At 43.5% G+C, this 24,072-nt stretch overlaps 1 protein-coding gene across 1 annotated transcript in view; it reads right to left on the bottom strand.

Moving 5' to 3' along the window:
- The window catches only part of mus81 (mus81 structure-specific endonuclease subunit), a 266,143-nt gene that overhangs the window by 170,921 nt on the left and 71,150 nt on the right, over positions 1-24,072 (bottom strand). The window contains exons 4-6 of the mRNA XM_068362324.1: positions 22,029-22,142; positions 21,492-21,600; positions 7,311-7,464 (exon numbers count right to left, since the gene is read on the bottom strand). Of these exons, the coding sequence (XP_068218425.1) occupies positions 7,311-7,464; positions 21,492-21,600; positions 22,029-22,142 (377 nt within the window). The remainder of the gene's footprint in view (positions 1-7,310; positions 7,465-21,491; positions 21,601-22,028; positions 22,143-24,072) is intronic.

Here is a 24,072-nt window from a genome sequence, read left to right as displayed (position 1 = left end):
TATATATATATATATATATATATATATATAACAGAAGTTTTACTAAGTTGGGACAGCAAAACAAAAGAAAATCTATAAAATTAAGAGAAGGTCAACGTAATATTCAGAGGAAGTAAAAGATGAAGGAGAGAAATTTAGATTCAAACTGGGAGAGCAATAGCCCCATGTTCAAGAGCCCTCTTGTCCATCACAATGCTTCAAAATGAAAACGATATTTCCTGTTGAAGCACGGTGACTTCGAGAAGGCTTTCTCTTGTTATGAGGGCCTTGATCAGAAATAAACTTTTCTCTTATTTTAGAGTTCCTTTTCAAATTTGTGTTGATAAAATCCTCACATACTGTTCCATAATAGTCTAGTAAGCTCTCACATTCTGAAGATCCATATTGTTAGTCTTCTTGTTGCCCATAACTCATGACACAAAGGGACAGAAGACAATTCTCACCTATAGATAACCCACTTTAACCAGCATAGAAAAATCGCTGATTAAGCTAAAGCAAATTAACACCTTGATTATTTACTTCAAAATTAAATAATGGAGTGGGCAGAAAGACAACTGACAACATAAACAAAGCTACAAATGTGCAAAATAGTGTATAAGGGGTGTGAAGCCATTGAATTAGGTGAAATTGATAAATTCATTTTTTTGATGGATTTCAAGCTTTGAGGAGGAAGCTATGTGAACCTTAGTTGAGGTTTATAGAAATATTCAAAAGTGAGAGAGAGAGGGGTAGGTTGGCCAGGGCACTACCCACCAGTTGAGATACTACTGCTAGAGTTATCAAGTCCTTTGAATTGCTAGACTACTACATTGGATCCCTCTCTCTGGTTACAGCTTATTTTTTTCCTTTGCCTACACATACACCGAATAGTCTGGCCTATTCTACACACATTCTCCTCTGTCCTCATACACCTAAATATCAAAAATTTTAAGTAATTTTTATTTTTCCTAACATACTTACCGAGAACTACTTTCTTAGGAGTTACCTGTAATCTCCTCTTTACCGACCAGAGTTTTGTGTAGTATACCCTATACCCGTTTTCTATGGAGGGCTAACCCGGGAGTGAGAGAACGTGCCCCGAGGGTAGCCTTTGCGCTAGGTCGAGGTCCGCTTGGGTCGTGTGCGCCAGTAAGTTCCTCGGATGTTGCAAAAAGTCCTTGCAAGGGCAGAGAGGCACTCGGGGAAGGTAGGGAGGGCCATTACCCGAAAGTAGTTCTCGGTAAGTATGTTAGGAAAAATAAAAATTACTTAAAATTTTTGATTTGTTCCAACACGAATACTTACCTCGAACTACTTTCTTAGGAAACTTACACTTTAGGAGGTGGGAGTGCCTTCCTGACCTTCAGACCCAGCAAGTGGACGCCAAGAGGCCTAGATATGAATTAGGTTTTAAAACAAAAACACACTGGGAAAACGGACGATAGGGTAACTACACAAAGAGCTCACGTTAGTGTCTAAGTACTCGCCCTTTGAAAAAATTCTTCTGATGCCGAGTCCAGTAATGCAGTTGCAGAGACGTGTTCTTCAATGGTTACAAGTGTGGTTATCTCCGATAGGGATAGGAAACGGGGATTAAGGTGAAAGGGAACGAACCTGTGTCTCCTGGTTTTGCTATCCACGATTGAGCCTGGGGCTTTACCGTTAAATCACTTGGAGCGCGGAGATGACTGTCCCAATGGAGAACCCGTCTAAGGACCTTCTTGAGTAGTCCTTGAGGTAATGGGCAGTAAAGGTTGACTGGTTCGACCAGGTACCCGCACGAAGGATCTGACCCACTGCCATGTTCTTCTCAAAGGCTAAGGAAGTGCTCAGACCTCTGATGTCATGGGGCTTGGGAGTGCCTGGCAAGGCCAGTCCCTCCTCCTTGTAGGCCCTGGCAATAACTTGTCTCAACCAGAAGGAAATGGTATTCTCTGATACCTGTTTCTTAGTAACACCTGTGGAGACTAAAAGGCTCTTGATGCCTGGCCGGAGATGTGCAGTCCTTTCAAGGTATTTTCTAATGGCACGGACTGGGCATAACCTCAAATCCTCAGGATTCCCAGTCCTAGGAATAGCTGGCAGAGAGAAACCTTCGAATTTTGGATCCCAGACTGCTGGGCTCTGGGTTTTCGCCACAAACGAAGGAACGAACTTGAAAGAGATCTCTTTCCACCCCTTCGAATGAGAGACGTCATAAGACAGCCCATGGATCTCACCTACCCTTTTCGCAGAAGCCAAGGCCAACAAAAAGACTGTCTTGAGAGTGAGATCCCTGTCTACAATATCCTTCATTGGTTCAAAGGGGGGGCTACTTAACATCTTCAGGACCCTAGCTAAGTCCCACTGAGGCACCCTAACCGCTTGCGGGGGGCAGGACTGTTCAAAACTCCTGACAAGCATAGAGATGTGTCTAGAGGTACCCAGGTCGATGCCCTTCAGAAGGAAGACTTGACCCAAGGCTGCTCGTACTCCTTTTATAGCTGGGATGGACATCCCTATCTCGTCCCTGAGATATACTAGAAAGTCTGCTATGTCTGGGACCGAGGCTTTGAGGGGCTTTATGCGCTTCAAAGCGCACCACTTCGTGAAAGAGGCCCACTTCGCTTGGTAGACCGCTGCCGACGACCTTCTCAGGTATCGCGACATCCTCTTAGCTGTTCCTGCTGAATATCCTTCCTTCTTCAGGAGTCGCTCGATAGTCTCCAGGCGTGAAGGCGTAGAGACTGTGGGTTGTCGTGGAACCTGAGAAAGTGCGGCTGTTGTAGAAGATCTGACCTGTCGGGGAGTGGCCACGGAGGATGGCTCGCCAGGTCTTTTAGGTCTGCGAACCACTCTCTCTCCGGCCACCAGGGCGCTACCAAAGTCATCCTTAAGTTTCGAGCAGCCCTTACTCTGTTGAGTACTTGCCTGATCAACGTGAAGGGGGGAAAAGCGTACACGTCTAGGTTGTCCCACTTGTGCTGAAAGGCATCCTCCAAGGCTGCCCTTGGGTCTGGGACAGGAGAACAATACACGGGAAGTTGCGCGTTCAGCTTGGTTGCAAAGAGGTCCATCACCGGGGAACCCCAACGTTGAATGATGAGCTTGGCTACTTCTGGAAGGAGGGACCATTCTGTCCCTACTATCTGACCCATCCTGCTGAGACCATCGGCTAGAACGTTCTTTTTCCCGGGGATGAACCTTGCCAATAACACAACCTGGTTCGCTTCTGCCCAATCTAGGATCTCTAGGGTGAGATCGCACAACTCCCTTGATTTCAAGCCTCCTTGCTTCTTTATGTACGCTACCACTGTGGCGTTGTCGCACATCAACGCCACAGTGTTTCCCCTTAGTAGATCGACGAAGTGCAGGCAAGCTTTCTGGACTGCCTTCAATTCTAGGACATTGATGTGTAGGTCCTTCTCCCCGTCCATCCAGGTTCCTCTCGCCGTCCCGTTGAGGAGATGGGCTCCCCATCCCTGGTTGGAGGCGTCTGTGAATAGAAGTAACTCGGGAGGGTCGGTCGCGAAGGGCATCCCCTTGAGCGAGTTCGACCGGCAATGCCACCATTCCAGGAAGGGTATTGTGTTTGGTAGGACTGGGATTAATTTCTGGGGCGAGTCCAGTTGGTTCCAGAAGTTCTTCAGGTTCCATTGGACGGTTCTGAGTCTGAGTCTCCCCTGGGGAACCAGTTTTTCCAACGACACCAGATGACCTATTAGTCTTTGCCAGTCCTTCGCCCTCCTGGGTTGCTCCGACAGGAACGGACGAAGGATCTTCATCAGATTGTTTATCCTCTCCTACGATGGGAAAGCTTTCACTAGTAGGGAATCCAGTGTCATCCCCAAATAGGTCATTCTGGTGGAGGGAGATAGGTTCGATTTTTCTGGGTTGATCATGATACCCAGACCCTTGCAAAACTGGAGAAGCTTTATACCTTGCTACTTCAAAACGTCCTTCGAGGAGGAAAGAAGCAACCAGTCGTCCAGGTACTAGATGAGGCGAATGCCTCGCTCGTGAGCCCACACCGAGACTGTCGTGAAGACTCTCGTGAATACCTGGGGAGCTGTCGACAATCCGAAGCAAAGGGTCTTGAATTGCAGGATCTGGGTACCCCATTTCACCCGGAGAAACTTCCGACTTGAGGGATGGACCGGAATTTGGAAGTAAGCGTCCTTGAGGTCTATGGTCATCATGTAGTCTTTCTCCCTCAAGGACAGCAGGACTGACTTCGGAGTGTCCATTTTGAACTATGTCTTTCGTACAAACTTGTTGAGAGCCGACAGATCTATCACTGGTCTCCACCCCCCCGTCGCCTTTTCTACCAGGAACAGACGGCTGTAGAAACCTGGCCCTGGGTGCAGGATCTCCTCCATGGCGCCCTTTTCCAACATCGTGGACACCTCTTCTTGAAGGGCAGCCCTCTTCAACGGGTCCTTGGGTACCAACCACTCCGACAGGCTGGCCGGAATTAGAGGGGGGGGTTCTGCTAAGAACGGTAACCTGTAACCCTCCTTCAGTACGGAAACTGTCCAAGGCTCTGCTCCGTGAGCCTTCCATGCTTGCCAATGTAGTCTGAGGCATCCCCCAACCTGAGGCTTGGGCAGGAGTAGGGGGCCTCCCACTCTACCTCCTCCTGGAGGAGCGGCCTGAACGGCCTCTCCTGGAGGCAGAATAACCTGTCCTAAACGAGGCCGACGCTGCTGGGGCTCCTCTACGGGGGGGCTGAGGCCTCCAGTAGTCCTCATCGGTAGCAACTGGCTCTTCAATTCTGTGATGCCTTCGGATCAGGCTTATAACTTTCCGATAGGCCGAGTCCTCGGTCGGGGAACCTTCCCTACCGTCGGCAGAACCCTCGACCTGATCCTGAGGAGCCGGGTCACCGGGCACTCCCACCGGGCGCCTTGGTTCTGGCACAACAGGCACTCCCCTGCGGAGGTACTGGTCTTCCCCGGCGGAAACCTCCGCACCAGGTACGGGGGTCAGAACTGGAATCGCCGGCGAGGACTACCGTCCGATCATGCTCTCTGGGAGATGAGGACGCGGATCCCGTGGGCTGACCCGACGGCGGGAACCGTTCCTTAAAGTCCGAGGGCCAAACCAGCTGGGCTGATTCGGCCAGGTTGCCCGTAAGGAAGCACGGTTCCCCCCGCTGGGCAGGGTGAACCGGAAGCTTCGCGGCCTTACGCCTGCCTGAAGAGGCCTTCTCGCATTTCTCATTGCGAGGGTCATATCTACGACTGGAGGATGGTCTCCGTGGTGAGAAATCCCTGGATTGCCGGTCTGGGGAACACTGTAACTCTGACTTACAGGGAACGAATACCCAATCACCATCGGGGGACCTACTCCTCCTGTGTTTCCTCCGTGGAGAGCGGGACCGTCTCCCGCTGAAGCTCGAACGGGATCTTGAGCGGGCACGCCTGCTCCTGGACCGCTCCCTCCGGCGCCGATGTCTCCTACTGGCTTCTTCTTCTGAAGAGAATGACGCACCACCATCCGAAGAGCCCGACGACACTGTACCACCCGCACGGCGGGCAGAAACGGGGCCGCGGAGGGCTTCGCGACTCGTTGCGTACCCGAGGTAGAGGGTTGCAGGAAGGTTTCTGGGACCGTCATCAGAGGAGCTGGGAACGAGGGTTGGCGCCCAAGACTAGGGAACCAGGTATCCAGGCCCTCTTCCATCCGCATAGGGGACATACCTGGCGTTTTAGGGAGCTTCCACACGAAGGAATCACTTACCGTGGAGTCTAACTTACCCTGGGTGTCGCCGCCTGCCGAAGAACCTGAAACTCAGGCCCACGAAGGGGGCGAAGAAACAGGCACAACATTACTACACCATAAGGGGTCGTCGGAGGAAACGTGCCCCCCAAGCACAAGGGCCGAGTCTCCAGAACCCCCCGACACAGCACTACCAGGCTCCCCACTAGCCCGAGAAGGCCCCGCAACTCCCACTTCACACACACTAGACTCCTGGGGAAGAACCCTCGGCTCTTTCCCCGCAACGGACTTACCTCGTCCCCTACTCTGGGTAGGGGAAGGCGAGACAGAAGCCCCGTCGGACCGTCCACAGGGTGACGGTAGCGGCGAAGAGACGCTAGATTTTCTGGGCGACAGTTTCGACAACTTCTTTTTCTTCGTGCCGTATCGCACCCACTGAATCTCACTCCAACCAACACACTCAAAGCACGTATCCAAAGGAGAGCACATCTTGCCCCTACAGGAAGAGCAAAGGGAGTGAGGATCCACTTCAGGTTTGGAGAGGAACGCTCCACACGATTTTCCGGCTCTAGGCCCAGGACAACGGCGGATTTGCTCCATAGCACACAACCACAAGACACAGGAACGCAGGGAATCAAAGGGATACACTTGGGAAGCACAAGGAAGGGTAGTGAACACACAGGAACACAAGGGATAAGCACAAAGCTACCACGCGGTAAACACGCGGGACACATGAGGCGGACACAAAGGGTCGAGAGAGACGAGAGAGACGAGAGCGACGTGGTATAACGTCGCGACCAGAGAACTTACTGGCGCACACGACCCAAGCGGACCTCGACCTAGCGCAAAGGCTACCCTCGGGGCACGTTCTCTCACTCCCGGGTTAGCCCTCCATAGAAAACGGGTATAGGGTATACTACACAAAAATCTGGTCGGTAGAGAGGAGATTACAGGTAACTCCTAAGAAAGTAGTTCGAGGTAAGTATTCGTGTTGGAACAAACACTGATATACCAAACAATTCTTCTTTCTCTCTCAAAGGGTTAGCTGCTACACTGTAATAGTTCAGTAGCTACTTTTCTCTTGGTAAGGGTTGAAAAGACTCTTTAGTTATGGTAAGCAGCTCTTCTAGGAAGACATTCTAAAATCAAACCATTGTTCTCTAGTCTTGGATAGTGCCATAGCCTCTGTACCATGGTCTTCCAGTGAACGAGATAAAAGTTCTCTTGTTTGAGGGTACACTCGGGCACACTACAGTATTCTATCCTATTTCTCTTTCTCTTGTTATTTTGAAATTTTTATAGTCTATATACAGTATATTTAAGATTTATTTTAATATTACTCTTAAACATATCTTGAGTTTATTTCCTTATTTTCTTTCCTTACTGGGCTATTTTCCCTGTTGGAGCCCTTGGCCTTATAGCATCATGCTTTTCCCACTAGAGTTGAAGCTTAGCAAGTATTAATAATAATAATTATAATACAGTACTGCATTGACTTATCGGTTTTATATTTTACTTTTAACATTATTTTGCTGTATGAAGAATATCTCTTATTCTATATCTGAAATCAGTTGATTAATGAATAATTGGAGATTTTCAGTCTTAAGACATCTAAAACATGGTTTACTTACCTTGATGGATTACCTTCTCGAACAACTAGACTCTTCTTGATTAAGACACTCATAGAAGACCATGCGGTATAATGCGACCCATCTGAGGCATGGGTAAAGGATGCATTGCATAAAGGCTGAGCTGCTTCCATTAGTTCTTTCTTCTTCATGAACCCTAATTAGAAAAAATACTGTCAAAATCATACTACTACTGTACATGAAAAGAAGAAACTATCATTTTTTTCTCTCTACTACCCAGCACAAATCCAGCACTGGATTTAAAAAAAAAAATATTTCACCCAAGTCCTAACAGTAAATTCATTTGAAGCTAATGCAGCAAGTTAAACTTAGTGGGATCTTTATCCAAGATGAATTTAGGACCTCCCCCAAAAAATGTCAACATATTAATCAATTTTTTTATACTTTTATACTAATATATCTCCATATTGATTTGCTATTCTTTTTCTGACCTTAAATTCTTTTGTATACTTATGCTTTAATATCCCATATTTCAAATCATTTGCTTTACATTTACATTTTACCTCTAAATGAACTTATATATAATCATTTTACCCAGACAGTAACCATGAGGGAAGGGGGAGACCGAGATGTATAACAGACAGGATCTTCAATATGATTAAAGAGGGTAGAGTGCATAAAGAAAGGAACCCAAATAGATATGAAGAGCTGAACTTAGAAATTAGACAAGCATGCAATGCTCCAAAGGAGGATTGGATTAAAGATCAGTGTAGGGAGATACAAGAACTAGAGACACATCATAAGATTGAAAGCATGCACAAAGAGATAAAAGTGGTGGGAAGGAAGAAAATGGGAAAAGGAGCTGTGATTAAAACAGGGAGGGAGTAGTTGTAATGGCAATTGAAGATGTCTTGAGATGTTGGGAAGAATATGTAAAGGACTTTAAGACAACAGTGGTAAGACCAAGATTATACATATGACACAGGGCACATTCCAAAAGAAATGTATAAATCAATTTTCATGGTAATACCTACAAAAAAACCTGGTGCAGTAGAATGTAATTTATTTAAAATGAGTTATATTAAAATATTATATAGAAAGTAATTTTAAACCAAATAAAAGTTAAAAGCAAAAATTGTAGATCACTATGGTTTTGTTAAGGAGGAAGGTACTACAATGCTAAGTTTATCATAAGAATAATAACAAACATATATATAAATGCAAAAAGATGTGTATATGCACTTTGCTGATATAAGAATGAACTTGGTAGTGAGGCACACAGAGATTATGGAAATCCTGCCAAGATTAAACCTAGATGGCAAGGACATCAGACGCATTACAAACTTTTACTGGAGTCAACTAGCAGCAGTCAACATTGGCAACAATCTGACAACATGCAGAGAAATAAAGGAAGGAGTGTGCCAGGAATGCTTTTTGTCCCCAGATCTGTTTGCGATATATGGGGAAATTATTTTGAGAAAAATAACAGGTATGGAAGGGATTATCATTGGAGGAGTCCATATAAATACCATTTGTTATGCAGATGACACCAGTGATCATTGGTGACACTGCCATTAAGAGTGTGAATCAATGGAACTAAGAATAAATGAAAGAAAAACTGTAGTAGTAGTGGCATCAAACCCCTTATATACATCATAACAAAAAAAACAATGAAAGAATAAATTAATCAATTAACTTTTTTTTTTACTTGTGCAGTATGGTGACTTAGGTTGGTAGAACAAAACAAGAAATAATGAGGAGAAGCACGATATCCAAAAATGACTTTAAAAGAAAAAATATACTGAAAAATAAATTTGCTGCACAAAAAAAAATTTAAGCTTTAAGAACATGTGTGTGGGTATGGGTCAGATAGCTTGATAATAAGAGAGCCGAGAAACAAGCTAAATGCAGCAGAGATGTGGTTTTACAGGATGATGCTTAGAATATCTTGGAGGGACAGAAGATGTAACGGCAAGACTTGCAGTGCAGAGAGCAATGGAAATGGAAATAAATGATATAACTGAGTTTAGTTGGGCATGTCTTGGGAAAAGAGAAAATAGAGCACATATGTCTCACCGAGAGGATAGAGGAAAGGAGATTGAGGGGGAGGCAGAGGACAAGGTACATGAGACAATATTGTGGGGCCCTTGGAGGGTAATTATACACCAAATCATCATCTTTGTCCACATCTTTTCCCACCTTTATGTGGGGTCGATGTTTCTGGCCAGTGTTTTCCATCTACCTCTGTCCCACACTTCATCACCGGTTAATCCCTTTGATTGAAGGTCATCCTTGATACAGTCCATCCACCTTTGCTTTGGTCTCCCTCTCCTTCTCGTTCCCTGTACCTCCATTTTCATCACTCTCCTCCCAATATACTGTTCATCTCTTCTCATGACATGACCATACCACCTCAATCTACTTTCTTGGATCTTATCTGATAGTTTTCTAACTCCTGTGGTACCCCTAATTACCTCATTCCGTATCTTATCTCTTCTCGTCACCCCACACATTCATCTCAACATTCTCATCTCTGCCACATCCAATTTCTTCTCTTCTGTCTTCTTTATTGCCCACGTCTCCGCTCCATACATCATTCCCGGTCTCACAACTGTCCTGTGTACTTTACCTTTAAACTTAACCCCTATTTTCCTGTCACATAGTACTCCACGCACTTTTTTCCAATTCTTCCATCCTGCTTGTATTCTGTGGTTTATTTCTGCCCCCCATATCACCATCCTCTGCAACTATTGATCCTAAATACTTGAAATTTTCAACTCTTTTCAATCTCTCTCCTTGTAAACAAACTTCCCCATTCTCCCCCTTTTTCAATCTCAAATACTGTCTTTTTCCTGCTGATCTTCAACCCTCTATTTTCCATTTCTCTTCTCCATTCCTCCTTCTACTACCTCTCACCTAGCGCTACACAGTATAATATCATCAGCATAATGCATACACCAAGGAGACTGATCTCTAATACCTTGTGTTACTACATCCATGACCAGATCAAAAAGGTAAGGACTGAATGCAGACCCCTGATGTAGTCCCACATTTACTGGGAAACTTTCTGCTAGGCCTATACTGCCCTTAATATTTGCTTCTGCCCTCTCATACATATCTTGGGTGATTCTTGCGTATTTCTCAGCGACTCCCTTTTCTCATATACATCTCCAGAGCTCCTGACGTTGTACTCAATCGTATGCCTCCTCCATGTCAATAAAGACCATATGCAATCCTTTCTGTTTCTCCTGATGTTTTTCTAATATCTGCCTCAAAGCAAATATTGCTTCTACAGTTCCTCTTCCAGGCATGATTCCAAATTTTTCTTCACTAATTGTTGTTTCATCTCCGAGTCTCTTCTCAATGATCTTCTCCCATATTTTCATAGTATGGATTATCAACTTTATACCACTGTAGTTGCCACATTCCTGGATGTCTCCCTTCCCCTTATAGATGGGAATGATTAGGCTTCTTCTCCATTCCTCTGGCATTTTTTCTTGATTGAAGATCTTCGGCGTCAGGTCCCACAAGATATCTATGCTTTCCTCTCCAAGAATCTTCCATACCTCTACTGGTATATTAACCGGTCCTGCAGCTTTACAATTTTTCATCTTCTTTACAGCTTGTTCTACTTCTCTTCTAGTCACTCCTATGGTAACTGCCTCGTTTTAGGAAAATTATTGCAAAGAAGAAACCATTAAGCTTTATGCAAAATATCGATTGATAACTTAGAAAATCCAACACTATAATATCTAACTATTTTAACTTCGTGGTCTGACTGAAATATTAATTGAACCAAACTTATAATTGCCATGTGTGATGTCCATAAATCTTCAATTTTTTACCGTTTCCTTAAAATAACTCAACTAGGTTAATAATGAGTAAAAAAGAAAAAAAAAATAGCATCCGTACATTTGACTACCTCAGATTCTCATTAACTTACTGATGATTACCCTACATACATTATATACATATACATTATATATATATATATATATAAATATGTTATTTTCATTAGTAAAATAAATTTTTGAATATACTTACCCGATGATCATGTAGCTGTCAACTCCGTTGCCCGACAGAAATCTACGGTCGGGATACGCCAGCGATCGCTATCCAGGTGGGGGTGTACACAACAGCGCCATCTGTGAGTAGGTACTCAAGTACTTCTTGTCAACAAGAACTCAATTTTCTCCTCGGTCCACTGGTTCTCTATGGGGAGGAAGGGCGGGTTCTTTAATTCATGATCATCGGGTAAGTATATTCAAAAATTTATTTTACTAATGAAAATAACATTTTTCAATATTAATCTTACCCGATGATCATGTAGCTGATTCACACCCAGGGTGGTGGGTGGAGACCAGCATACATGTTAACAAAGAAGCTAAGTATCCCGTATTTCATTTTATCAGTTATTCAAAATAACAAACATAAAATAAATAAGTACCTGGTAAGGAAGTCGACTTGAACCATTACTCTGCCTTTTTTAAGTACGTCTTCCTTACTGGGCCTAGCGGTCCTCTTAGGATGCTGAACGACTCCTAGGTGCTGAAGTATAAAGGGCTGCAACCCATACTAAAGGACCTCATCACAACCTCTAACCTAGGCGCTTCTCAAGAAAGAATTTGACCACCCGCCAAATCAAGGCTTCTTAGCCGACCGTACAACCCAAAGAACAACAATAAAAAGTATTCAAGAGAAAGGTTAAAAAGGTTATGGGATTATGGGAATGTAGTGGCTGAGCCCTCACCTACTACTGCACTCGCTGCTACGAATGGTCCCAGGGTGTAGCAGTTCTCGTAAAGAGACTGGACATCTTTGAGATAGAATGATGCGAACACTGACTTGCTTCTCCAATAGGTTGCATCCATAACAATCTGCAGAGAACGGTTCTGTTTGAAGGCCACTGAAGTAGCCACAGCTCTCACTTCATGTGTCCTTACCTTCAGCAAAGCAAGGTCTTCTTCCTTCAGATGAGAATGTGCTTCTCTAATCAGAAGCCTGAAGTAGTAAGAAACTGCGTTCTTAGACATCGGTAGAGAAGGCTTCTTGATAGCACACCATAAAGCTTCTGATTGTCCTCGTAATGGCTTTGACCTTCTTAAATAGTACCTAAGAGCTCTAACTGGGCAAAGTACTCTCTCTAGTTCGTTCCCCACCAAGTTGGACAGGCTTGGGATCTCGAACGACTTAGGCCAAGGACGGGAAGGAAGCTCGTTTTTAGCCAAAAAACCGAGCTGCAAGGAACATGTAGCCGTTTCAGATGTGAAACCTATGTTCCTGCTGAAGGCGTGGATCTCACTTACTCTTTTAGCTGTTGCTAAGCAAACGAGGAAAAGAGTTTTTAATGTGAGGTCCTTAAAAGAGGCTGATTGGAGGGGTTCAAATCTTGATGACATAAGGAACCTTAAAACCACGTCTAGATTCCAGCCTGGAGTGGACAACCGACGTTCCTTTGAGGTCTCAAAAGACCTAAGGAGGTCCTGTAGATCTTTGTTGGTGGAAAGATCCAAGCCTCTGTGGCGGAAAACCGCTGCCAACATACTTCTGTAACCCTTGATCGTAGGAGCTGATAGGGATCTTACGTTCCTTAGATGTAACAGGAAGTCAGCAATCTGGGTTACAGTGGTACTGGTTGAGGAAACTGCATTGGCCTTGCACCAGCTTCGGAAGACTTCCCATTTAGACTGATAGACTCTGAGAGTGGATGTCCTCCTTGCTCTGGCAATCGCTCTGGCTGCCTCCTTCGAAAAGCCTCTAGCTCTTGAGAGTCTTTCGATAGTCTGAAGGCAGTCAGACGAAGAGCGTGGAGGTTTGGGTGTACCTTCTTTATGTGAGGTTGACGCAGAAGGTCCACTCTTAGAGGAAGAGTCCTGGGAACGTCGACTAGCCATTGCAGTACCTCGGTGAACCATTCTCTCGCGGGCCAGAGGGGAGCAACCAACGTCAGCCGTGTCCCTTTGTGAGAGGCGAACTTCTGAAGTACCCTGTTGACAATCTTGAACGGCGGGAATGCATACAGGTCGAGATGGGACCAATCCAGCAGAAAGGCATCCACGTGAACTGCTGCTGGGTCTGGAATCGGAGAACAATACAACGGGAGCCTCTTGGTCATCGAGGTAGCGAATAGATCTATGGTTGGCTGACCCCACAGGGCCCATAGTCTGCTGCAAACATTCTTGTGAAGGGTCCACTCTGTGGGGATGACCTGACCCTTCCGGCTGAGGGGATCTGCCATGACATTCATATCGCCCTGAATGAACCTCGTTACCAGCGTGAGCTTTCGATCTTTTGACCAAATGAGGAGGTCCCTTGCGATCTCGAACAACTTCCTCGAATGAGTCCCTCCCTGCTTGGAGATGTAAGCCAAGGCTGTGGTGTTGTCGGAGTTCACCTCCACCACCTTGTTTAGCTGGAGGGACTTGAAGTTTATCAAGGCCAGATGAACCGCCAACAACTCCTTGCAATTGATGTGAAGTGTCCTTTGCTCCTGATTCCATGTGCCCGAGCATTCCTGTCCGTCCAGTGTCGCACCCCAGCCCGTGTCCGATGCGCCCGAGAAGAGACGGTGGTCGGGGGTCTGAAGAGCCAATGGTAGACCTTCCTTGAGAAGAATGCTGTTCTTCCACCACGTTAGAGTAGACCTCATCTCTTCGGAAACAGGAACTGAGACCGTCTCTAGCGTCATGTCCTTTATCCAGTGAGCAGCTAGATGATACTGAAGGGGGCGGAGGTGGAGTCTCCCTAACTCGATGAACAGGGCCAGCGATGAAAGTGTCCCTGTTAGACTCATCCACTGCCTGACTGAGCATCGGTTCCTTCTCAGCATGCTCTGGATGCATTCTAGGGCTTGATTGATCCTTGGGGCCGACGGAAAAGCCCGAAAAGCTCGACTCTGAATCTCCATACCCAGGTAGACAATGGTCTGGGATGGGACGAGCTGGGACTTCTCTAAATTGACCAGGAGGCCCAGTTCCTTGGTCAGATCCATAGTCCATTTGAGATTCTCCAGACAGCGACGACTTGTGGGAGCTCTTAAAAGCCAGTCGTCTAAATAGAGGGAGGCTCTGATGTCTGCCAAGTGAAGGAATTTCGCAATATTCCTCATCAGTCTCGTAAACACAAGAGGTGCCGTGCTTAGGCCAAAGCACAGGGCTTGGAACTGGTACACAACCTTTCCAAAGACGAATCTTAGGAAAGGTTGGGAGTCTGGATGGATGGGGACGTGAAAGTACGCGTCTTTCAGGTCTAACGAGACCATCCAGTCCTCCTGCCTGACCGCTGCTAGGACCGACTTCGTCGTCTCCATCGTGAACGTCTGCTTGGTGACAAAAGCATTGAGAGCACTGACGTCCAGCACCGGTCTCCAACCTCCTGTCTTCTTGGCTACCAGGAAGAGACGGTTGTAAAAGCCCGGGGATTGATGATCCCGGACTATGACCACCGCTTCCTTTTGTAGCAAGAGCGACACCTCTTGTTGCAACGCTAGCCTCTTGTCCTTCTCCTTGTAGTTGGGAGAGAGGTTGATGGGAGACGTAGCTAGAGGGGGACTGCGGCAGAACGGAATTCTGTATCCCTCCCTTAGCCACTTCACAGACTGAGCGTCTGCACCTCTGCTCTCCCAAGCTTGCCAGAAGGTCTTGAGTCTGGCTCCTACTGCTGTCTGGAGAGGAAGGCAGTCAAAACTTGCCTTTTGCGGACTTGGAACCCTTCTTGGATTTGCCACGGTTACTGTCTGCACGGGTACCTCCTCTGCTGGAGGCTCTGCCAGGAAAGAGCGGGATGAACCTAGAAGCAGGTGTGTCAACTGCTGCAGGGCGGAAGGGTCTAGGCACGGAAGGTAAGGTTTTAGCCTTACGTGCAGAAGATGCCATAAGATCATGAGTATCCTTCTGGATAAGTGAGGCAGCCATCCCCTTAATCAGCTCCTCCGGAAACAGACACTTGGAGAGAGGAGCAAACAAAAACTCTGACTTCTGGCAAGGAGTGATACCAGCTGATAAGAAGGAGCAAAGATGTTCTCTCTTCTTGAGGACTCCTGATACATACGAAGCCGCAAGTTCACCAGACCCATCCCGAATTGCTTTGTCCATGCTAGACATGATCAGCATGGCCGAGTCCTTATCTGAAGGGGAAGTCTTCCTGCTTAACCCTGGATAGGTACGGTGGGTCGTTTGCGACCCCGAGCGTCAAAAAAAAACAGGTTTTTCTCACGTGACTCACCCCTGTGACTGAATTTGTGGGTGATCGACCTGCAGGAGGTGTCTCCCCTACACGCTCTAGTAGTGTCCAGATGTGCATTGCTGTAGCTGTACTCCTTCCCCGATTTCTGAGACGCGTCGGGGTCGTTCGCGTCCGAGTTTACCCTTCTGAGGTAGTTTGCATAATTATCAAAGTTATTACGTATTATGAAATTGTCGTAGAATGGTGCAACTTGTATAGGTTATCAGTTGTGGAAAGTCTTGGTGGATTGTTTGGCTACCATGTGCATGTTTTTTTTTTTAGTTAAAATGTCGTTCATCACCACGAGGACCATTTTACCGCGAGTGCCCCTTTTTCATTTTTTTTCATTTTTTTGCCAAGTCATTTTTCCGTAAGATATTGCCAAATAGTGTCGTAAAACTTTTGCTTGTTTAGTGTTGGAAAGTGTGTCTAGATGATCTGGCTACCCATGCATGACTTTGTTTTTGTCAGATACGACGTAGTTATTGGTATATTGGGTATTTAACTGCGGTTACCAATTTCTGTTTTTTTTTCAATATTTGTAAAAATTACTACGTAGTAAGGAATTGCCGTAAATTATTCATTTTTTTTTCATGTTTATGTGTTAGAAAGTGTGCCTTGATGGTTGGGCTAACACGTGCATGTCTTTTTTTTTATCTGAGATGTCGTATATTAGAATGTCGGGCATTTTACCGCGAGTGTCCCTTTTTAATTTTTTTTAATTTTTTTGCCAAGTCATTTTTCCGTAAGATATTGCGAAATAGTGTCGTAAAACTTTTGCTTTTTTAATGTTGGAAAGTGTGTCTAGATGATCTGGCTACCCATGCGTGATTTTGTTTTTGTCAGATACGACGTAGTTATTGGTATATTGGGTATTTAACTGCGGTTGCCAATTTCTGTTTTTTTTCAATATTTGTAAAAATTTACTACGTAGTAAGGAATTGCCGTATATTATTGATTTTTTTTTCATGTTTATGTGTTAGAAAGTGTGCCTTGATGGTTGGGCTAACACGTGCATGTCTTTTTTTTTTATCTGAGATGCCGTATATTAGAATGTTGGGCATTTTTCCGCGAGTGCCCCTTTTTATTTGTTTTGCATTTTTTTGCTTAGTCATGTTACCGTAAGGAATTGGCAAGTAGTGTCACAAAACTTATATTTTTATAGTGTTGGAAAGTGTTTCTAGATGATCTGGCTACCCATGCCTATTTTTTTTTTAGCCAGATATGGCGTATATATAAGTATGTGTTCGATTTTCCTGTGATTGCCATTTTTTCGTTTTTTCCCATTTCTTTCAAAATTACTACGTACTAAGGAACTATCACAGAGTAATATTTCATTTATATGTTTATTTGTCGGAAAATATGCCTTGATGGTTTGCCTAGCACGTGGCTGAAATTTTTTTTTTCTGAAATGCCTTATATTAGAATGGCCATTTTTCCACGAGTGCCCCTTTTTATTTGTTTTGCATTTTTTTGCTTAGTCATGTTACCGTAAGGAATTGGCAAGTAGTGTCGCAAAACTTATATTTTTATAGTGTTGGAAAGTGTTTCTAGATGATCTGGCTACCCATGCCTATCTTTTTTTTAGCCAGATATGGCGTATATATAGGTATGTGTTCGATTTTCCGGTGATTGCCATTTTTTCTTTTTTTCCCAATTCTTTCAAAATTACTACGTACTAAGGAACTATCACAGAGTAATGATTCCTCTAGATGTTTATTTGTCGGAAAATTTTGTTTACTTTTTTTTTGATTGAATATCATCAAATTTTTTTAGCTAAAATATTGTTTTACATTTTTTTTTTCGATTTTATTTCCCTTCAAAAAAAATTTTTTGGGTCAGAATTTTAATTTTATAGTCGTAAATAATCGACAATTATCCAGCAACCCACCATACAATTTTTATGCATATCCAATAATAATTAGATTAGTAAATAACACCTTGAAATTGACATACCCTTCCTACATTTCAAGTGGCAGATTAGGGAGTCTGAGTCAGTGTGGTTGGCGGCCATTTTGTGGACATATCCGAAGCGTAAGCTGCCCTATTTATATATATTCTTGTTCCCTATAGAATTTGTGATATTTTGGTATATTTTTACCTGCATAAATATCATATTATATATTAAATATATGTATTTTTTTACGAAATTTCCAAGTACTCAAAAAATTACCTTTAGATATGGCCCCTGATATAAATGTAATTTACAAAATAATGAAGATTTTTTTACATATTTCTATTTTAGGATAACATATGTTTATTCCCTAAAAAAATTAGCCACTTCCTATTTCATTTGGGTACCCAAAAAAATTCATGAAATTTGGACAATTTTTTTTGGCCAAAAAAAGTTACCCTTTTTTTCTCATTTCAGATCTTCACCTCCATGGGTCTGACTTCATCCAAAATACATCAAGATGTGTCCTAAACATTCAAGAATCAATTCCTAAAAGGATTTGTGTATATATGTATAAACTTTTTTTTTATGAATTTTTATGTCAGGTCTTTTTTTTTTCTACTTAATTTTTTAAAATATTTATAATAAATAGTTTTTCTGCAGATGAGTAGTATTTATCTTTACAGTTGTTTTAAGCATTCATTGAAGTTTTTTTTGGCAAAAGAAAAAAGGAGGTTACTGCAAAAACTGATTTTTCAAGAATTTTTTTTGGCGTCGGGGTCGTTCGCGTCCGAGTATACCCTTAAAGGGGTGTCCGAGGACCGTACCTATCCAGGGTTAAGGCTCCCAAACACCAATCGAGGAAGTTGAATATCTCGAAGGCACGAAAGACTCCCTTCAACAGATGATCTAAATCGGAAAAGGACCAGCAGATCTTCGAACGTCTCATAGCCAGAGTCAACCAGAGTCATAGCCAGAGTCAACCAGACTTGAGAAGTCGGCCTGGGCAGAGGCAGGAACCCCCAAGCCGGGTTCCTCTCCCGTGGCATACCAGACGCTCGACTTAGAAGCAAGCTTGGGAGGCGGAAAGACGAAAGAAGTCCTTCCCAGTTGCTTCTTGGACTGCAACCAGTCCCCCATAACCCTCAAAGCTCTCTTAGATGATCTGGCGAGAACAAGCTTGGTGAAGGCAGGCGCAGCAGACTGCATGCCCAGAGCAAACTCGGAGGGAGGAGAACGAGGGGTTGCAGACACAAACTGCTCAGGATACAAGTCCCTGAACAAGGCAAGGACTTTACGAAAGTCTAAGGAGGGAGGCGTAGACTTGGGCCCTTCAAAATCAGAGTGAGGCTCATCCAGATGTGCAGCTTCATCATCCGATACACCATCATCCGAAAGCTGAGTTGTAAGTGGCAAAGGCAGAGCAGAAAGCTGAACGGCTGAATCCGGCAGTACGGGTGCATGCGTACCTGCGGATCCAACATCATGCCGCTGCTGGTCGGTCTGCGAGCTGGCAACAACAAAAGCAGAGGGCTGGTGTGTGGGAGGGGCTGCGGTGGGTTGAGGAGCATGCGGTATGGTATGCAGAGCATGCTGTAAGGTATGCGGCTCATGCTGCATGGTATGCGGAGCATGCTGTAAGGTATGCAGAGCATGCTGCATGGGCTGAGGAGAATGCCGCATAGTGCTGGAACCCGGCAACTCCTGAAGCGGCAGCTCACGCATGTTAGCAGATGGTGCAGCAAGAACATGCGTCTGGCAGGGTGGACTGCGCATCGGTGGTGGAGCTCTCACAGGTGGAGTGTGGGAGCAGGCAGCCGCAGTATCTGCTGAGCGCACAACCTCGGCGGGTTGTAGGTTAACAGGAGCAGTGATAACCTTCTCAGCATGATACTCCTGCATGAATGCAGCAAGCTGAGACTGCATAGTCTGCAGCATGGACCACTTAGGGTCTACTGTGGTTGGAGCAACAACAGACGGAGCAGATGCCTGTTGAGGGACCACTCTACTTCTCTTGGGAGGTGTGCAGTCATCAGATGACTGCGGCGAGTCCGAACTGACCCAGTGGCTACACCTGGGCCGTTGGACTCGCTCGGAAGGGACCTTACGTTTGAGCGGTCGTGAGACCTTGGTCCACCGTTTCCTCCTGGAAACTTCTTCCACAGACGAGGAATGTAAGGGCTCATTCGTCTGTATGTGGATGGGACGATCCTTAACAGATACGTCCGCAACCACTGAGGATACATCCGTGCGCCGATCAAGGCCTGCCGAACCCTTTGGTCCTTCGACATTGCTTCTCCCCTGGGCTTGGGAGCTTGCAAGAGGTCCCGGACTGGGAGGACGACTGGCACGCACAGATGTACCCTCATGCGCAACACTGACACTGACACTTTGCACATCACTAGCACTAACACTTCCCACTGCACTTTTCGCTTTCAGCTCTCTGACATCTGCCAAGAGCTGATTACGGTCATTAGCCAATGACTCCACTTTGTCACCGAGAGCCTGAATGGCACGCAACATATCCGCCATACCAGGCTGAGCACTCGTAGCAGGTTCGGGAGTCACCACCACAGGGGAAGGAAAAGGTTGAGGGGCATGGGGAGAGGAAAAATCCACAGAGCGAGAAGAACTCCTCCTATTTCTCTCCTTCTCTAACCTATGTGCATATCTAAGGAATTCGTTAAAATCGAATTCCGAAAGCCCAGCACATTCCCCACATCGATCTTCCAATTGACAGGATTTACCCCTACAATTGGAACATACGGTGTGAGGATCTATAGAGGCCTTCGGAAGACGCCTAGTACAAGTCCTAACGCTACACTGCCTGTACTTAGGTACTTGAGACTGGTCAGACATCTTGAATTTAGAAGTAGTCAAGGGGGGGATTCCAAAATCTAGCAAAGTTCGTTACCAATTAATCTAAATTAATTCCAAAAGCTTGCTAAGCTAATCAGAAAGCTTCCTGAATAGCGAAGGCTAAAACTTTAGAGCAAATACATCACCAAATCGTGAACAATAACTCCAAAATCAACAGCGTATCCAAGTAGGTCTTGCCGGCGGCACGACAGAGGAAAAATTGAGTTCTTGTTGACAAGAAGTACTTGAGTACCTACTCACAGATGGCGCTGTTGTGTACACCCCCACCTGGATAGCGATCGCTGGCGTATCCCGACCGTAGATTTCTGTCGGGCAACGGAGTTGACAGCTACATGATCATCGGGTAAGATTAATATTGAAAAATATATATATATATATATATATATATATATATATATATATATATATATATATACATATATATATATATATACAGTATATATATATATATATATATATATATATATATATATATATATATATATATATATATATATATATATATATATATCTGACCTTTCAACAGACTGAATAGGCCTTTCATCTATAGTACAGGGGAATGTAATCCATCTACAGCAGGTGTCCCCTATTTTCTAGACTGTGCTAGTGGTATTGCCTCCAGGTGAGGTTAATGCTTTATGGTTTGTAGGTTTAATCATTTTATGTCTACATTTGTATTTTGCTTTCCATTACAGAGCCTCTGATTTTGAAGTAACTTGCTTAAGCATATCTTCTATGGTATAGGCTACCATTACTGTATTCATATAAAGCATACAATTTACTTTTCTTTTCATATGCTTTCTCCTACCAAAAGGATGATTAACATATTGATATACTGTACACGATTTAATTTTTCCAAAAGTTCCAAATAGTTTGGTTAATAATGTTAGATTGACATCTGTATTATTTGAAGGGTTCCTTTTATAAATAAGAAACAGTGTTTCTTATAAACTGCAGTTCAGGCTGGCTCTTCAGTCAAGTTTGTCTGATAAGACGAATTCTATATCTAAATATTTTCTATGACTTTTACACGTACAGTAACTCGGATGACGGGCAAGCAATTCATCGATTTTTTATTTTCATTGTAAGATCGTTAAGCCTGCATTTGACTTCTGAATAAGTAGCTTATGAGTTGAAGGAAAGATTCATAGAAATTCAGTTATACAAATACTGAGCTGACAAAAATGTGCGTACATCCATGATACTACCCACAATAGCAAACTTACCAACATCAGATTCTCTTGTATTACTGTACAAAGTAATAAGAAGAGCATAAGCTCCTGATCTAAACGAAGGAATATATGGCCGGCCTTTACCCCTCCCAGTGGGTGATGTCTGTTAGGAAGGTGTTAGGAAGATAACATAATTAGAATGATGTGTAATCATGGATTTATGAATATGGAACACAGGGGCCCTGAGCTAGAGTTTATGTATAATTGGGACTTCACGCATTTAATTGATGTAAAAATAATAAAAATATAAAACTTTTTATATCCAAGATGAATCATCAAATGGCAAAATAGACCTCCAATTGCAGTTTTATTTTAAACAATTATAATAATCTATAATGTAACACCTTTGTTTAATAGGGCTTTTAAGTTTGAAAAAAAATGCTATAAATTATCTATTTTACGGCAAAAGTCAATAATACTGTGAAGTCTATATGTGCTTCCCTACATATTTTGATTATTGAAAAGAATTATAAAATCTCTTTTTTGAAAAGGCTATGATATATGCTATAATAAACATTAAAATCAACTTACAATAGGATCTGAAGTTACACCACTTGTGTCTTCGGTGTTTTTCTCTGCAGGGGCTATATTTTTTCTCACTGTTCTTTTTCTTGGTCTTTTCTTGGATGCAGGAGAAGCCATTACCTAAGAAAACAATATACAGTACTGTTAGGACATTTACATAAGGAAGTTATTACACTCACTCACTCACTCACTCCACTCACTCACTCACACTCTCTCAAATGAAATCTTTGTTGTTTTACTAAGTTTGTTATATTAAAAATCATTCACGATTTAAATCTTCCCTGGTTTTTCCAATCTCGCACCACCTCTGTCACATCGAACGTTAGAGCGGTAACACAATTGTTCGCTGACTTTAAAAACCGACCTAGTACTTTCTTCTATTTTTTTTTTTTCAGATGGTTCCATAATTGAGGTGGGTACAATTTGACTTATAACTGAAGTTAGGAAAAGTATTTTGGATATGAATGGACAATTATCTTTTGTAGCAGTTTAGAATTATTGTAAATTATCACACTATCATTAGCAGTAGTTTGCTATTGTTAATTAAACGTAAACAAAAATGGTTTTCCGGTTTTTCTACATCTGTAGGAATTTTTATGGATACGGTAATTAAAGCACATGTAATAACAGAATATTTCCTGAAAGCTCTTATTAGTTATCACCTTGATCATTTGTTTTAATGCATTCCTTTGTTCATTATGATTGACGACAGAGTGTACAGTAAACAAACAGAAGGTTTTTGTTTTAGGCGGCATGTTTAGGAAAAAAATTATTATATTAATCACATTCATTTCATTTGTTTTTAAGTTTTAAGAAAAATTAAGTACAACAACATTAGTACAGTGATACCTCGGTAGTCGAACGACTCTATACTCGAACAATTCGGAGTTCGACCAAAATTTTCGAGAAATTTTTGCTGCGGTGCTCGACCAAAAATTCGGTACTCGACCAGCCGAACACGTGACGACCGCATGGGCTTTGTGATGATCGCGCCATCTCGGCCACTCTCGCTTGTTCGGGAAGCATCAGTTCTCTCGAGAGCGTCACTCAGACAACGCGCGATCAGCATTCGTTGTGATTTAGTGATTTTCAGTGCTTTTAATTGCTTTTTTAGCTTTCATAATGAGTCCCAAGAAAGTAATGAGTGTTAAGGGGAAGGAGAAGAGGAAAACAGTGCGAACAACGATCGAGTTGAAGAAGGAAATTATAGCGAAATATGAGAATGGTGTACGAGTGTCCGATTTAGCGGTAGAATACGGAATGGCGAAGTCGACCATTTCTACGTTTTTAAAGCATAAAGAAATGATTAAGAAGGCGAATGTTGCAACGGGAGTTACGGCGGTAACTAAGCAAAGGCCACAAGTGATTGAGGAGATGGAAAAGTTGCTTTTAATATTTATTAAAGAAAAACAGTTGGCCGGGGAAAGTGTTAGTGAAGCGTTCATTTGTGAAAAAGCGTTGCATATCTATGAAGAATTAGTGAAGAAAAGTCCGAGTACCAGTGAAAGTGATTCATTTACATTTAAAGCGAGCAGGGGTTGGTTTGAAAAGTTTCGTAATAGAACAGGTATTCATCGTGTTACTAGGCATGGGGAGGCAGCTAGTTCGGATCAAATTGCAGCCGATAAATACGTGGGGGAATTCGATCGGTACATAAATGAACAAAATTTGATCGCACAACAAGTCTTTAATTGTGATGAGACTGGGTTATTTTGGAAGAAAATGCCAGCCAATACGTACATTACCAAGGACGAGACGAAGATGCCAGGTCACAAGCCAATGAAAGATAGGCTAACATTGTTGCTGTGTGCAAATGCAAGTGGCGATTGCAAGATCAAACCCTTGTTAGTGTACCACTCGGACAACCCCCGGGTGTTCAAACGAAATAATATTTGTAAAAGTGCACTACCAGTTATGTGGCGCTCGAACACTAAATCTTGGGTCACAAGACAATTCTTTACTGAGTGGATAAACGAAGTGTTTGCCCCCCAGGTTAAGGCTTACCTCATTGAAAAGAGCTTGCCAATGAAATGTCTTCTGGTTATGGACA

The sequence above is a fragment of the Palaemon carinicauda genome, chromosome 38, assembly GCF_036898095.1.
Source record: "Palaemon carinicauda isolate YSFRI2023 chromosome 38, ASM3689809v2, whole genome shotgun sequence".
Taxonomy (NCBI): Eukaryota; Metazoa; Arthropoda; class Malacostraca; order Decapoda; family Palaemonidae; genus Palaemon; species Palaemon carinicauda.
Note: the sequence above shows the minus strand (reverse complement) of the source record. Positions and strands in the feature narration are given on the sequence as shown.